The following is a 16,462-nucleotide window of genomic DNA, read 5'->3' on the forward strand; positions in this document are numbered from 1 at the left end:
GACCTGGCGGGGCGCTACAAAAAGGGAGTTCTAATATTTCTTAATTTAATTATTGGTCGTGATTAAACAATGCCTCAATAATGTAGTGCCCGCGATGTCGGAGCTCGCTGTATGTGGGAACCACAGCAAAACACTCAAGTCTTTTTTAAAAACAAACAGCCGTAAACGGAAGAGTTTAAAAGCGTTAGAAGCATAGCTTCCCCAGGGAGCACACGTTTTGTCGCATACGTTTTCGGTTAAGACCTCAATGATGATTTGACATGTACAGTACAGAACAAAAACAATATCTTAAAGCTATATCATTACATCTGGGGTAGCCATTATTTAAAACACCTCCAATTCAAACTGCTGCAGAGGTAAATAGCAGCCTCCTACGGGCCTAATTAGTACAAGTACCAAAAACACCTGGATTGATAATATCATTATTTTACAAAAAAAAGAGACACTCTTGAATAATGTCATTTTAGACATTTTTCCATTGATATACCTCGTGTCTCTTTCTCCGGTCCTGGTTATCAATGTTTTCTGAAGTTCAGATTTACATTCAAACCTATAGGTAACGACTTTGAAACGGGTAGGGGGACCAGAATGAAAATTATTTGTGTTATTTTCCAACGAGGGCATGTTTTCTTTTACCATTATTTTTGAAGAACAATGTAATTTCTGGGAGAGTGTCTCAACTATTTTGCAAGTGGTTGTAGGAGCAACGGTAGAATACAGGGACGACCACTTTGGTCAATCTTATTTACATGTGACCGAACGCTTTATATAATAAGCAACAATAGATGTTATTTTTATTCAATGTCATGCAAATAAGTTGCACTGTATTCCATACTTTAACCCACTGAGAGCAACACTGAATACAATGCGATGATGTTCTCAGTCGACACCATTTTTGTTTCTGATTCGAAAAGACATTGCCTGGGTCTTGGAGAAAACAAACGTTTTCTAAACTAAGCAAGATAAACCGTGTTGTGCAAATATTCTTAGCCAACGACAGGTAAGTTTGTGAAAGATTGGGAAAAAATGCGAAAGTATGAAACCTTAACTATAAACTATAATACTTTAAAATAACACCTTAGTAAAAAAATCCTGCTTGCTTACAATTCTTCTTTGTGTGCAGAGAAATAGTATACGTAGCAAGAATGTTTGTTTCTGAAGCAGTAACAAAAGGAAATCACGTTTGTTTTGGAATCTCTTTAAGGCATCTCTTCATTGTCCGCTTTTGACAAAATTCGTTGACCGATATAAAAATATATTACGCGGACATGCAACACTTAATTTTCAGAAACCAGACTTGCCGACTGTTTGAGCAAGCTGAAAAATTGAAAAATATTTTCCACTATGTATAATGAGATGTAAATTTGTTTTTCAGAATTATTAGCGCAAGCAAAATGTCTGGCACTCTTTTTGTCGAATTTGTGTAGGGGTGCAAAATAATACATTCGGCCAACTGGCTCACGAGCTTTTACAGGTCTTTGTAGCACGTTTCTAAGCTCTGTCGAAATTTCCAAATAGAAAAACACCTGAAAACGCCGGGTCCCAAAGTCTATAAAAGTTCTCCAATCATTTTGACCAAATTATGCCCTGATTCTCGAACTGCTTTTATAAACACGAAAAACTATCTTGATAAAAGAAACAATTATAAGACTCATTAAGAAGAAAAGCAGCTATTGTCACTAATGGCGACCTATATGTTTTTTCCAAAACGTTAGTATTGGTAAACGGACCGACGTCAAAAGCAAGAACGCTGTATTGTCAATCGACGACATCTGGAATATACGAGAATCGACCAAATAACATGGTCACAATCGACTTTGAAAAACTGAATCAACTTCGACATGGAATTTCCTGTTTAAAACATAAAATTTCTTAACTTTGGCGAGTCCTTTAATAAACGAGACCAAACGTCTGGTTGTGTTACAAATTACAGCTTTTCTACACCACTGTTCGTCAGACTACAAACTTAATACGGATGTTTGACAATACTTGCAGGCACTTTCAATTAAATCAATTCACCCACTGCAGATATCCTGACAGTTTTCCTGTTTGATAAAGCCTCCTTAGAACACCTTTCACTAGGACGATTACGGTAAGTGTTCAGGCCTGAAATTTAAGGAGGCTCGATGTAGTTTTTTTAGACTAAGGGTGGTTGTTTTGAAAATTAAAATTACCTAGGAAGCCAATGTTCGATTTTTGCCAAAATACACCATAATGATCAAATGTGACCAAATTTTAATTTTTTACCCGTCACTTAGTCACAACGGTTACCATAGCAACGATTGAAGTTTTCTTTTGTCCTCAAACAAGCTTGATTTTCTCGAAATCTAGACTGACACTTGGTGTTTATTTTTTAATATGTTAAAGTTTAGTAGATTGACTAACTGTTGACGAAATTTTAGAAAAATCTGTAAGAGCGTTTTCAAGTAAATCAAGAATGAAATTTTCAGAAAAACACCGTTTTAATATAAAATAGGCGCCTTAAAATTGTTTCGTATTATTTGAGCAAAGTTTCTCTCACTGAAATATAAATGCTTACACCATCAAAGACCATTAACTAAAAGCGAAAGACTTTTTGCTTTAATTTGTTAAAATATATCGACTGCCGATTGTAAGAAATTATAAGAAAATACCAAAAACTTCATTCTTGATTTACTCTAAAACGCTCTCACAGATTTTCCTAAAATTTTGAGCACAGGTAGTAAATCTACTGTACTTGAACATATCAAAAAATGAATACGAAGTGTCAGTCTAGATTTCGAGAAAACCAAGCTTGTTTGAGAACAAAAGAAAACGTCAATGGTTGCTATGGTAACCTTTGTGACAAAGTGACGAGTGAAAAATTAAAATTTGGTCATATTTGATCATTATGGTGTATTTTGGCAAAAATCGAACATTGGCTTCCTAGATAATTTTAATTTTCAAAACAACCACCCTTCGGCTAAAAAAACTGCATCGAGCCTCCTTAATAACGACCAAAAACGGTTGCTTCAAAACAAACAACGAACCTATGAATTTTTCTTGAAAATTTATTTCACGCATAATTTACGTCTAAAAATTGCCTTAACTTTGACGCAACATAAAGATCTTAAAACAATAGCTTAATTAACTGGTGATGCAGAAATTTTGCAATATTTGTTAAAATTGAAGTTATGAAAAACATTCCAAATGCCGTACAACTTGTTCCTTGCTGCCTTAAAGAAACTTGACAAAAACTTAACTTCATACTTCGTTAGCTTTAATATATTGAACATTCGATATGCTAAGAGAAAAGTTAGACAATTATTTCACAAACAAAAGTGGAAAACAAAGGAGACACTGCAAGGAAATTGCGTTTCCAAACTTCAAGATTTGGGGCATGATGCGAACCCTATCACATTCGAAAAATCCTGCCTACAGCCTGATAACTATCAATGTATAAACAAATTATATACATTTATACATTATATTTTAGCTTGTAGGATCGTCTATTCCCGATCGAACTGAATTATGTAAATGTTCGTTTTAATGGAGGGATGAAAACTGGAGAACCCGAAGAAAAACCATGTATGCAAGGACGAGAACCAACAACAAACTCAACCCACGTATGACTCCGGGTCCGGCACAAATTGTTCGGAGGCGAGCGCTCTCTCGATGCTCTTTCTATAGTCTCACGGGCAATAATTTCCCTCTGTCTTTTTATTTTCTCTTTCTTTGTAGAGGATAACAGAATCCTGATGCTGTAAAATGATTCGGATACAAATGCTTCTTGTTGCTCTACTGTTCACGAAATCTTTGATGTTTCGCAACATTTCTACCCAGCAATGTGGAATCGACACTTACTCAATCTATCAACAGATGCTTAAGGGCCACACCTATGAGACTTTCAATGCTCGTCCAGGTTCGCTCGACTGCAGATATGCGTGCAATTCGGATGTCAGATGTCAAAGCTATAATTACGTCATATTCGAAGACATATGTGAGTTAAATAACAGGACTAAGGAGGCCAGGCCAGAGGATTTTGTCAAGGACAAGGACAGATATTACATGACGAAAGCCCTCAGAAGAGGTAAGTACAAGAAAAACTGACACATTTTTTACGGGTAAAAACAAAAATTATTAATTTGCTAAAATTACTTTTTGCTACTTGTGTTATAAGTCTAATGTCATGAAATCAATATACTTTGTTCCTAGTGCCCCTCGGTTCCATTCCCGAACTGCCTGCTGATTCGTGTAAAGAAATCAAAGCAAGTGAAGGCGGACTTGCGGTTAGCGGAAACTATTGGTTGGATGTTACGAGATCTGGAAACTCCCTTCTCGCTCGCTGTGACATGCAAACAGAAAGTACGTCATACCCATATGAATAATGATCATCGCAGTTTTGAAATGCAATTTAAGTAGTTGCATTTTTTAGGCAGAAAAAATTCCGGTTTCATCAAGATTTGAGCCCATTACTTCCGCGTTACTAGTGCGATGCTCTACCAACTGAGCTACCAAATGAACTGATGAAGGCACACATTGGGCGCAAGGTCAACTTACAATTGGCCCTGCCCCCAATGTGTTGCTTCATAGCTTTGATGTCATTTTATAACTGCGACCATCTTTATATATTTTCTGGTTTAAAATTAACATTTACACACTGTTATAGGCCTATTTAATTTTTTTTTTTTTTTGCAGTTGCTGACTATTGCATCACACATAAGTGTTCAAGCACAGAGACATGCGTGAACAATCCGGCGGGCTATACGTGTGTCTGCAAACCGGGGTGGACTGGCAACCAATGTGAAATAGGTAACAAGTTCTTGTGATTTCTCGATGATTATAGCAACTAGTTTCTTACATGCATCTGTTACAGTACATATCGTTTTTAGGTAAAGTCATCGATCAGGAGAACCTTTGAAATTTCTGTTTATGGTATGTTCATGATACACGTCCTGTTGTGGTCTCTTGTCTACAGTGATAGACAAGTGGGGAACCAATAAGATCATACTTGAAACTAATTACTCGTAAAAATGAGGTCATTCTTTTAATATAAACAACACCAGACATTTATTTAAGTGACGTGTAATGTAATGTTTCTTTTATTGGTGCTGTTAAAGAAAAGGTGGTGCTGGTCACAATGTGTAGTTTTTCACTTGTATGAGGCTTGTGAGGCAACGTGTAATTTTGTGTGGCGTAACATTTAAGGTGCTGTTAAGGATTCTGCTTTGCGTCTTTCTTCTCTTAATTCTTTTATGGTTTGAATGTCTGGAGGCTCAAGCTTGCATTTCATATTTGTAAACAATAGTTGCGTGAAGCAACCCTGCTTATAGTTTGTAGTTGTATAACATCACATACATGATTAAGACTCTATATTCCATATTTTTACAGCTGCAGTAGCCTGCTTCAGTGTCACCATATTGGAAGCTACAAACAGCTATGAAGTTGATGCCAGTCATAGTTCCTGGCCTGCTGATGGTTTCTGTCGTATTCTTCGTAAGGAAGAGATCAATGCTGGGGACCCCTATACAATGTCGGTCGAGCTGCTAAATGTAATTGGAAATAGTGTCGTTAATTATGGGCACCCTGGAATGTTTTATAACGCTATCGACGAAAACAACTTTGATTTCGTTTTCTTCAGGTTGGTTTCCGATATTTTTTATCCTAAAGCAAAACAGTGGCCTTGTTTGATAATTTTGGTCTCATATTTTACTCCATCTGTGGTCACGTGATTTTCATAAAGGGAGAAGACGCTAATGAAAAATAGTGTTTATAAGAATGGTCGCGCAGGGCTTTTAGCCATTACTTAATTCATAAGACAAATTTCTAGGCACGTTGGTACCTTCTACAGTTTTAAATCGAACGGATCCTGCTAAATTAAAAGGAATACTGGCGGATGGTGATATTGCATCATGGCTGATCTTTTGCTGGTTGATCATGCTTCGCCAAGGTTATCCTTTCAAAATGTTCCCACACGGCCGGCCTTATGTTGTCAACACCTTTTAGAGGTTGTAGCTCAATTACCCATCTAGGCAAAAGCAATTTTTTTTAAAAAAATGTGGGATATCCGGCTTTAAAAATTTCCTCGGATACTTCCCAGTTTTGTCTGCGACACGTAGCGTTCTTACACGAATTGAGCGACAGAAAAATACATGTTGGATTAATAGCACTCAGACGTAGAAGTAAATTCATACCCCTACAGAAATTGATACAAATTCAGGCCATAATGCTTATGGAATTTAAAATAAAATAAATTGTAAAATTAAAAAAAAAATTAAAAGAATTTTAAAATGGCGATTTTTTCTACTTGTAATTATGATGTTGCCATGGCAACGTCAATAATCCAGGACACATTGTTGACATATCAAAATTTTCACAAGGGATAAATGAACAGCTACTAAAAGTTTACCACTGTAGAGTAAATCCTCTTGTCAAAATTACGAAAAGCACCTAAAGGGGGCGGCATCCACCCCTCCGCCTTGTACGTCTAAGGCTAAGAGTTTTGTTCTCAAGAGAAAGAAGTTTTATTGTCGTTTCTGTAAATTTCGTAAGGTCCAATTAGTATAGAGGAAGGATGACACTACAACTGCACACACGTTCTAAAATGTTTGCAGAACAGTCAGTTATAAAGTTCATGCATAGTCAGAGTCACCATTAGAATTTAGTTATGCGACACACGGTTTTCCTCATATACAGTCATCTTTCATACGGCCGAATTCAGGTCTGTCACCTTTTATTCTTTAAATCAATATAAGAGCGGAATATAAAGGTTAAACAAGGGTGGTAAATATTATAAAATTTGTCTTTTTCTCCTTTCCATTTTTTGCCTTTTTTTGATTTATATTAATTTTATAATATTTATATCAAAATTTTCACAAGGGATAAATGAACAGCTACTATAAGAGTTCGTTGAACTTCGGATCGAGCGTTCCGGCTTCGAGCCCTGGCCGGGATTAATGTATTGTGTTCTTGGGCAAGACATTTTACTCTCACAGTGCCTTTCTCTACTCAGGTGTTTAATACTTGGGAGGGGAGGGGGGGGGGGGGTCATCCCATCCAGGGGGCAGTAGAAATACTTCATTGAAAAAAAAAAAAGCAAACGTAACATGAAACACTACTGAGCTTGGTAGAATATACGTTTCGAATACTTTCAGTTGATATATGACTTCGATTCAGGAAGATATTTAAGGATACTCTAGATTAAACCTGTCCTATTGAAGATTTGTTTCTTTGGTCTAAAAACTCGCTGACCAAATATAACCCCAAACCAGTTCCCCAACCTGCTTTAGTACTTGTGAGTCGAGTGAATAACTGTTCTCATGTACGTGTCTTGTTTTTTTCAGGCCACACTATCCCGCCACGTGCTACAGACGTGGTTACGTTTTAAATGGGAACCATGTGTTTGTAAAAGATGGCTCATGTCCTAATGGTAATCCTAGCGGTGGAGTTTGGTTCACTGTTAGTGTTGATGTTAGTTCAGATAAAAGCGTTAGTATCGTCCTCGAAAATGTTCTTGTGACGTCACTGACAGCTCATTTCCCTACTAAAGGCCGCGGAGGAGTGTTAGTTGCAAATGGCTTTGCTAACATTATCCAGTTCAGGAAATTTAGCGTAATCGGTACAAACTAGCAAATCATTGCCATATTAAAGGGACATGGTTCAGCATTGTCACGATATTTTAAGTCATTTTTCTGAATATTTCCAAATTAAAGGAAACCTCAAAATAATAATTGTGTAATGTAGGAAACAACGTTACAAAGGAGTAATCAAAACCCGAAAATAACCAAGGATGGTTTCGTATGACGAAGATTAAAACGGATTACGACTGACAAAACTTGAAAAAACGTGCCAGTTGTTTCAAAATGAATTGTCCGTGATTGAGTTCCTTTAAATAATTACCTACGGCAATTTAATTGCTTTATAAAGTTCGTTTTTAATTACCATTAATTTTGTAAGAAATACGTTTAGTTGCTAGTTGGTGTCGTAATATATTTCTGTAGCTAATAGTTGCACAAGAGCTTCACTGAATGGGATTTAGTGAGTGCCTTTAAAAAAATGTTCAGTTTTCTTGTCATTAACCTGGGGGGGGGGGGGGGTACTCAAAAAAAATTTTATACGGGGAGGCTCCGCCCCAAGTTCTAACCCCTTACCCTTTTATATACCATTTTTGACAGAAATTGTACCCCTTTCGTATACCTTTAACTGAAAAAAGGTACCCCTCTCATATACCTGAGAGACATGGCGTGGACTTAAAATAGGACGTTTTCTTGTACATGTCATTTTTATGTAGCGCTTAATAAATTAAAATAATACAGCCATAAATTGCGTCTGTTCGAAATATTTTAATTAAAGGCCCTTTTAAATAGCCAAACGACAGATTTCCATACCCTTTCATATACTTAAACTCGTGAAATCCCTACCCTTTTATATACCTGAAGCCTGAAAAAGGTACCCCTTTCGGGTGGAGCCTCCCCGTATAGGCCATTATAGGGAGTACCCCCCCCCCCCGGGGTCATTAAGTCGTCGTTTAACTCTCGCGTCAACCTCAAGATCATTTTTTCAGAACACACGCCGCATCAAATCCTTCTTTCCGTACAAAGACCGCCTTTACTGTTCTCAACGATCTAAAGGCATCTACAAAGCTGGCTGCTGGAACTGTAATGACGTTTACATAGGAAAAACAAAACGACGACTTCATGACAGGAAAGAAAACTGAACATTTTAAGGCTCTCACTTAATGCGATCATCCATCAGCTATTGCTGATCATATCAAAACCACAGGTCATAATATCAAATGGGATCATTTTGAATTCTAGCGTCGGACTGACCTCCGTGCAAAATTAGGAGACGTTATTCATCACGAACTACAACCATTTAATGCCACGTCGGAGTGAGGGTTGCCGAACTGACTATATTAAGTTACGGCTGAAGATCATTCAGTCAGCTACCACCAACAAAAATAGTTTCAATGAACGGTCAAAAATGATGAGCAGCAACGAAACGTCAAGTAGTAAAATGCGACATTTCCCCTGTCATTTTCAAGTACGATGGCCAAAACCAAGAACTAAAAAAAGTATGCAAAAATAAATTAAATAGTAAAAAAACCTTAATGGATTTGTTGGCTTATATCAAACGAGGTTTTCAAGAAGTGCTTTGTCACCCCCTGATGAACTAGCTTCACAAAAACGCCCGCAGAATCTGTTTTTATTAGTGAATTCTTTAACTGGTTGTAAATGAGTTTGGTGACGCAGCTAACTATCATATTGAAAAATTGAACGCCTGTTGAAATCAAAAGCAACCAAACAATGTAGCTTGCGTTAATTAACGATAGCATCAAACAGGCTTTTACTTGTTAAAAGTTCACGTGTGGATATCGCTCTCTTTTATTAGTCGATAAGCAAAGTTCACGACTAAAACTCAGTTATGATAATCGCGTGGGCCCGATATACCGATACTGATATTATTATCCGGAAAGATATTCCAATAACGCCTAATATTGTTAATTCAAAATCATTTCTCTGTTTTTTGATTGGCTTTTAATCCCAGGCTTATTCCAGTTAACCTGCTAGCATCGAGCAAATTTGATAGATGGTTCTATCATTCAACGATTGACGTAACTGAACAATTACCGGACGATTGACGTCAATCGTCCAATAACAGAAAAATTATTGGACGATACGCCACACCTTCGACTCGAGGTGCGGAGCACCCTATATAGGAAATAACACTGTGTCAGTTAAGGTATTTTAGAAATTAACGCAACTTAAATTAGCGCGAATTGTAGAAAAAAATTACATTCCCATAATAAGGAAAAGCGCGAAATGGTCGCCAGGTTTAAAAAATTACCACTGAAACATTTTTCAGATTATTAGATGACAAAGTTAGCAAAAACACAATAAAGCCGGGAGGGGAAGTCATTTGATTTTTAAAGCTAATCTTCAGGAAAGAAAATACAGCAACAGCGGAGGAATTGGGCACTGTTGTGCGAAATCTCTATGCCGAAATGAGAACTCATTAAATGCATTTCTTCGGTGAATTATTTAAGTATCCTCTTGTGTGATTGGTGACTATTTGGGCTGAAATTAATCGGATTTGTAAAGAAAGATAAAGAAGCCCTTAAAAGACTGAACACTGTACGTTCTGCCTCATCCCCAGGCGTCGTGCACGGCTCGATTGGCGTTGTGGAACTGATGTGGCAACCTTAACAACAACCCTCGCGCTCCCTGTTTTCCCTTCTCACCTCCTTTACTGTCCGGACGACCGGCGCCTAGGGACAAGGTTAAGCTGTGTGTTTATCACGTTCATATTCTATCGAATATTCTATCGGTGATCAAGGTTGCAATCATAAAGGTCTTCGTTGTAACTGTGTTGGTTTTGGCGGTGTTTCTTTTTAAGTCCAAAGAGGCTAAAATGGCGGAATATACAATGGAAATGCACAATGGTGGAGCCTACAAAGTGATGTGAAAATACGATGTATTCAAGGACAGCTTTTATTTCAACGTAACGGTAAACGCTACGGGCTGGGTTGGCTTGGTATGTCAGAGGAGAAAGGAAAAGTAATGACGAATTATGATGAAATAGTAAAGGCACTCGCGGCATGGGTATGATTAAAACCTACTGGAACGTAAGTTACCCTAGCTATTTGATACTAGTTTAGAGGCCTTTCAAGGGTTAAAAGCGACGAGCGACTCGGCCCTGAATCTTGGCGACACAGGAATCTCTAAACAGCTACAGGCAACATGAGCCCCTCAAAAGCGCACAGGTCCTCTGGATTCCCAAAAGCGCACAGGTTGGCCGCTCTTATCCCTCTTAGTCTATTAGTGAACTACAGTTTTGCGTTGTATTTATGAACAAAATTTAAAAAGGAAGCTGGCAATTTTGGTTGTTTCGTTAGATGCAAGGTAACTTTACTATACATTGCAATCATATAAATAAACTTAACTTTTACAGGATTATTTTACGAAAGGTAAAATTCAGCCCTCTTCAGATGGTGCTATGAATCAGGATTACACCATGGTGACCGCGATGGAAATGGACGGATACACAAACTAATTGTTTCACAGGAAGAGAGAAACTGCTGATGCGGCAAATATATAGAAATTAAGGTATCAAACCAAACCTGACAAGAACATTTCACACAGCAAAGCTTAACTGAGAGCACTGATTTGAAAAATTCTGAGTCCCCGACGGGAATCGAACCCATGGCCTCCCAGATACTGGCCCAGCTCACAACGAGTCTCTCGTAACTCTGTTGATTAGAGCGCCCAACCGGTATCTAGGAGGCCATGGGTTCGATTCCCGTCGGGGACTCAGGATTCTTCTTTGTTCCATGCTCGTGTCATGTTGAACACTTCATCTTCATTATTTATTACCGAGCTTAAAATTTACCCTCTTTATTATTTACTAGAAATTTGATGATTTAGACATTGCTGATCCTAGCAGTATGCAGGACGCGTGTCACATATCAACCTAGTAAATGGCCCAGCTCACAACGATTGTCTCGTAGCTCAGTTGGTTAGAGCGCCAGACCGGTATCTGGGAGGCCATGGGTTCGATTCCCGTCGGGGACTCAGAATTTTTCTTTGTCCCATGCTCGTGTCAAGTTGAAGACTTCATCTTCATTATTTATTACCGAGCTTAAAATTTACCATCTTTATTATTTACTACTAATCTAATACTTGTTGTGGCAAGATTTCCGCAGAGGACCCTATATTTATTATGCATGCAGTTCTTTGTTTATTGAAAACAATAGCCAGAGCAATAGAGAGCCTTTGGGACTTAAGCTCTTTGTTTAAGTCATTTCTTTGTTCAAGCGAAACTGGGACGTTCTCTGTTATTCACAAGGGATGCAGTAATCGACAAATAGAATGGATGTTTCCGTGCAATAAGAAATATGTTTCAAAACGGTGAATAGATAGATTGTAATATAAATTTTCCTTTGTTTTCATGTCTTAGGAAGAAATAAAATTTATTTATCAAGGGGCAATTCATTAAGCCATTAAGCCAAGCGTTCATACATGTTATTGTACATGTAGTAAGTTTTGTTTTACTATTCTGTATTTGAATACGATTGACAAAGCGGTGCTTTCGAATAAGCGCTGCACTTTTACCAAAATTAATTTAATAAGCACCTTTTTCAATTAAGCGCTGCAGCACTATTTGGGGTATTTTCAGAGTCTGAGAAACTGTGTTCATGTTACCTCCTGTATTTCAATCGAAATCATTCTATATTACATGTATTTTTATTGTTCATTCCTAGTGTGTGTCCCCTCAGTGTTTTACTGGTAGTTGAAATGAGTGCCGCTCTCGAATAAGCGCTGAACCTTTAACTTGGAAAAATTAAATAAGTGGCACTGAGTGAGTGCTTAATCGATTATTTAATTGTTCATCAATCGATCACACAGCTGAGGCCTACATAGGACCAGTTTTTAATTAATCAGTTCCAGATATCAGTCTTGAAAGGCCTTTGTTTATATCAGACCATTCTGGATCCAGTCTGGCATGGAAAATGGTCCAGTTTTAGATCTGAGTCATTACCGGACTGGTTTCGAACGATCTGATATGAACAGAAGCTCATCCAGTCTGATTTACATGTAGTTTGGAAGGGCTCTATTTTAGTCCCATGTAGAGTAAATGTAGCCTTTAAAGGCTTAGTGGACCAGAAATAATATTTTTCAAACACATTTGAGCAGTAATGTACATGCACTCCTTTCTAACATTTGAAGTGGTGCTGTGGCAGGACTCGAAATGATTTGTGAAGAATCTTTGGATACGATGACAGGCCAAATTCATTATTTTAAGCTCGGTCATTCCTCGTTTCTGCCTGGCAAGATTGCAACATGTAATTTTTCTTAACAAATTTTCTTACATGTCATTGTTTTATTGTCATTGCTTTGCTCCTCCAGTGATATACAGTCCGACCTCTATTCTTAAGCGGCCACCCTCCATTAAGCGGCCACTTTCCAAAGTCCCGATTTATTTGTCACTAAACTGCTGTATTTGATACCTCTATTCAACGGCCACCTCTATTAAGCGGCCGCGGCCACCTTTTTGCTGTCGCACGTGTATTATTTATATGGTTTTTTACCTCCATTAAGCGGCCAGCAAACTATCTTTCCAAGCGAAATGGTGACAGATAACATATATTGTCCGTGAAATATCTTGAGCTAAATTTTTTCACGTACTTACTGTTGATGTAAAAAGGCCTAAGAAACTTCAACGATGTTTTGCATATTTTTCTGTACATTATTAACCCGAAGAAATACTATACATTTCAACTACGTTCCCTCTGTGTTAGAGCTAGAACTATGCATGGGCTGGAAATGCACTTGATGTTTTGTAACAATGAATTTTGGATTTATCTTCATATATGTTTACTTTTTAAAAGCATTTTGCTATATAAAGTCAATAAAATCATGTTTTTGCCATTCCTATCCAATTTGTATTGTACCTCTATTAAGCGGCCAACCTCTATTAAGTGGCCACTTTTCAAAGTCCCGAGGGTGGCCGCTTAATAGGGGTCGGACTATATATGAAACTCTTTACTCTTTTTGGCATTTGGAGCTGGAGATAAGCGAATTCCAAGCTGTGATAAGCAAATTCCAAAAAAAAAGGTTTTGTTTTCTATTCTGTGCATGTCAATTTTTATTATTGTGACAAAAATACAGAAATTGCATGTACATGTAGTTAGAATAGGGTAAAATAATAATGGAGTTTCCCATATTGCTTTTTGTATGCCCAGTAGGCACCAAGCAATTCTATAACTATAAACAACTGGGCTTTTTAGTGTTAATTACAGATTTAATATACAGTGGTTTTTGTTGTTCATCACTATTAATTATAAAACTGTTTACAATTTTTTGCAGAAATCATAAGGGATTTATTTTCACTTCCTTTCCACTGATCACAAGTCATTCAGCCCCCGGGGGGGAGGGGGGTACTCAATAAAGTTTTGTACGGGGAGGCTCCGCCCCGAGCTCCCACCCCTTACCCTTTTATATACCATTTTGCCAGAAATTGTACCCCTTTCGTATACCTTTTCATGAAAAAAGGTATCCCTTTCATATACCTGAAAGTCATGGCATAGACTTAAAACACAACGTTTTCTTTTCATTTTCAAGTAGCGCTTCAAAAACTGAAATTTTACAGCCATAAATTGCATCTGCTCGAAATATTTTTATTAAAAGCCCTTTCAAAAACCTTAATGACTGATTTCCATACCCTTTCGTATACCTAAACTTGTGAAATCCCTACCCTTTCATATACCTGAAGCCTGAAAAAGGTACCCCTTTCAGGCGGAGCCTCCCCGTATAGGCCATTATAGGGAGTACCCCCCCCCCCCCAAACCCGGGCATTCAGCAGACGATTTTGGACAATTTATCAGCTAAGGGAAATGTTTTCTTCTAATTAATCAATGCTGTGATTTATACTTTTTTGTATGCATGGAAATGATGACCACAGTGTAAATGTTCATGTATGAAAAGCTGAGGAACAAATTTTCTTCTATGTAATCTGACAATAAGACTGAAATAATTAAAAACTCTCACGTCAAATCTTTTATTAGTACTGTAATTTGTATCTGGGGTCAGCAAAAACCTAAACCATTACAATTATATTTTTAAATTCAACTACTCAATCCATGCTGTGAATTATTTGTTATGGCTTTTATAGTATAGTATGATGGTTAATGATAAAAAATGAAAATGTTTTAATAAATTTAATGCTTCATCAATGAAAATTCCCTGTTTGTAGTATTTTATTAAGTCTTGACACATCTTGGGAATTCTCGAGAATTCTCGAGAATTTCGTTGATTTTAACTAATTCAAAAAATTTATTCGTGAATTTCACAAAAATTCTCGTGAATAATCGAGAAAACCTGGAGAATTATTGAGAAATCTCGGAAAATCTGATCGAATTCATTAACTTTCATTTTCGCCCACTTCTGTTCCCGGGAATTCCAGAGAATTCTCGAGAATACCGAGCCAGCAATTCGTCCATTCCTGTTCCCGAGAATGCCCGGGAATTCCTGAGAATTTGTTGTGCCAATTAACGCGAAGGAATGTAAAGAAAATTCCCGGGAAATCTTGAGAATAATTCTTGTGAATTCTTGGTATTTCTGAGGATTTTCCGGGATTTCTTTGAACTTTTTTATACGGGTCACCACCAGCATCACCAACACTGCCATCATCATCAATGCCCCTTCCACACACTACATCACCACTACGAATACACTCCCCATCACCACCATAATTAACAAGAACACTGACAACACACTGGTCAATGCTCCCCCTATCATCGCTTTCTTTATCAATTCCATGCTCTAGTTGCCTTTCCTTTATCTTTTCTATTAATCCTCTGTTTTCGTCTTTTGAACCTGTTGCAATGGCCCCTTTTTTCTCGTGATTGCTGCTTGTTATCTCAAGAGAGATATATTTCACTTTCCTTCTGCATTCTCGGCAAATAGCTAAAAAGTAAGAATTGAAAAGTTTTGTAAGACGACTATGAACACAAAAGAACAAATACCAAAATTTTACAAAAAGGCTAAATGACAAAGCACAGTTTGACGACATACAGAAAATGTATTGCATTTAAAGAGAAAACTAAACTTTCCCTCGGTTATACTGAAAGTAACTAATTGCGCTAAAATGCTGTTAAATGTGTACAATCAAGTCACAATTTAGTTTGTTTAACCAATGCAACAAAAATGTCGAGTCGAGGTTAAATGTGCAGCAACTTTAAACAGAGCGCAAGTTGTCGTAAATTAAACTTACAGACAGAATTGCGTTAGGTGACCAAAGTGCACAATGCCAAAACTAAACAACAGGCCTTGTGTTGTCTAATGTTGGTTGACCAATCATTGAAAAACTTGCGCCACTGTGCATGCTTATTTGGCGAAAATCAAAGAAAATGACTGCAAGCTTTCGCAGGTAGACGCAAGTTTTTTACTTCTTTGTGACTCTGACCCCGTTTGACCAAAATTATACTAATAAGCCGCAGAAAGAAATAATAATTGTACCCGAATTATTCCCTCGGGCGTACAAGGAAGGGGATGTCAACCCAGTTGAGGTTTTCCAGAAATTTGAAAAGATGGTTTATTTCCTGTCTTCGGAGCTGTCAGTTGATATTTTTACTGGACGGCGGCTGCGATGACGTCACATGATGTCACAGCCAACATTGGCTGTCATATGTAGAGTAAGCTAAGGGCCCTTAACATAGTATAGATAGTTTTGCTACGCATTCAAAGAACGTCCATAGTCCTTATTTGTGCATACTTGTGATCTGTTATGTACACCTAAAGTGTTGGTGACACTTACGCATGCCAATGGCACTGAATATTCCTAGCTTAGTATGAAGAGCTTCGGCTTGAGAAAAAGTCCCCGGTCCCCCCTTGGTGGTAGCCTGCTGCTATGACCACTTAACTGTCGTGCCATGCCGCATCTTTTTTTGCCACATATCCATCTTGTCCCGTAGACATCACGATACCGTGGCATATTGTAATATTCT

The 16,462-nt window shown here is 37.6% G+C and overlaps 1 protein-coding gene across 1 annotated transcript; it reads left to right on the plus strand.

Moving 5' to 3' along the window:
- The first annotated feature begins 568 nt into the window (after window positions 1-568).
- LOC144662732 (uncharacterized) lies at window positions 569-8,762 on the plus strand. The gene is made up of 6 exons (XM_078523617.1): window positions 569-1,000; window positions 3,700-4,048; window positions 4,174-4,323; window positions 4,657-4,770; window positions 5,350-5,599; window positions 7,302-8,762. Exons 2-6 carry the CDS (start codon window positions 3,727-3,729, stop codon window positions 7,585-7,587), a joined length of 1,122 nt encoding a protein of 373 aa, XP_078379743.1. The 5' UTR covers window positions 569-1,000; window positions 3,700-3,726; the 3' UTR covers window positions 7,588-8,762.
- Window positions 8,763-16,462: the final 7,700 nt, after the last annotated feature.

The sequence above is a fragment of the Oculina patagonica genome, chromosome 8, assembly GCF_052425735.1.
Source record: "Oculina patagonica isolate OP01 chromosome 8, crgOcupat, whole genome shotgun sequence".
NCBI classification, from domain to species: Eukaryota; Metazoa; Cnidaria; class Anthozoa; order Scleractinia; family Oculinidae; genus Oculina; species Oculina patagonica.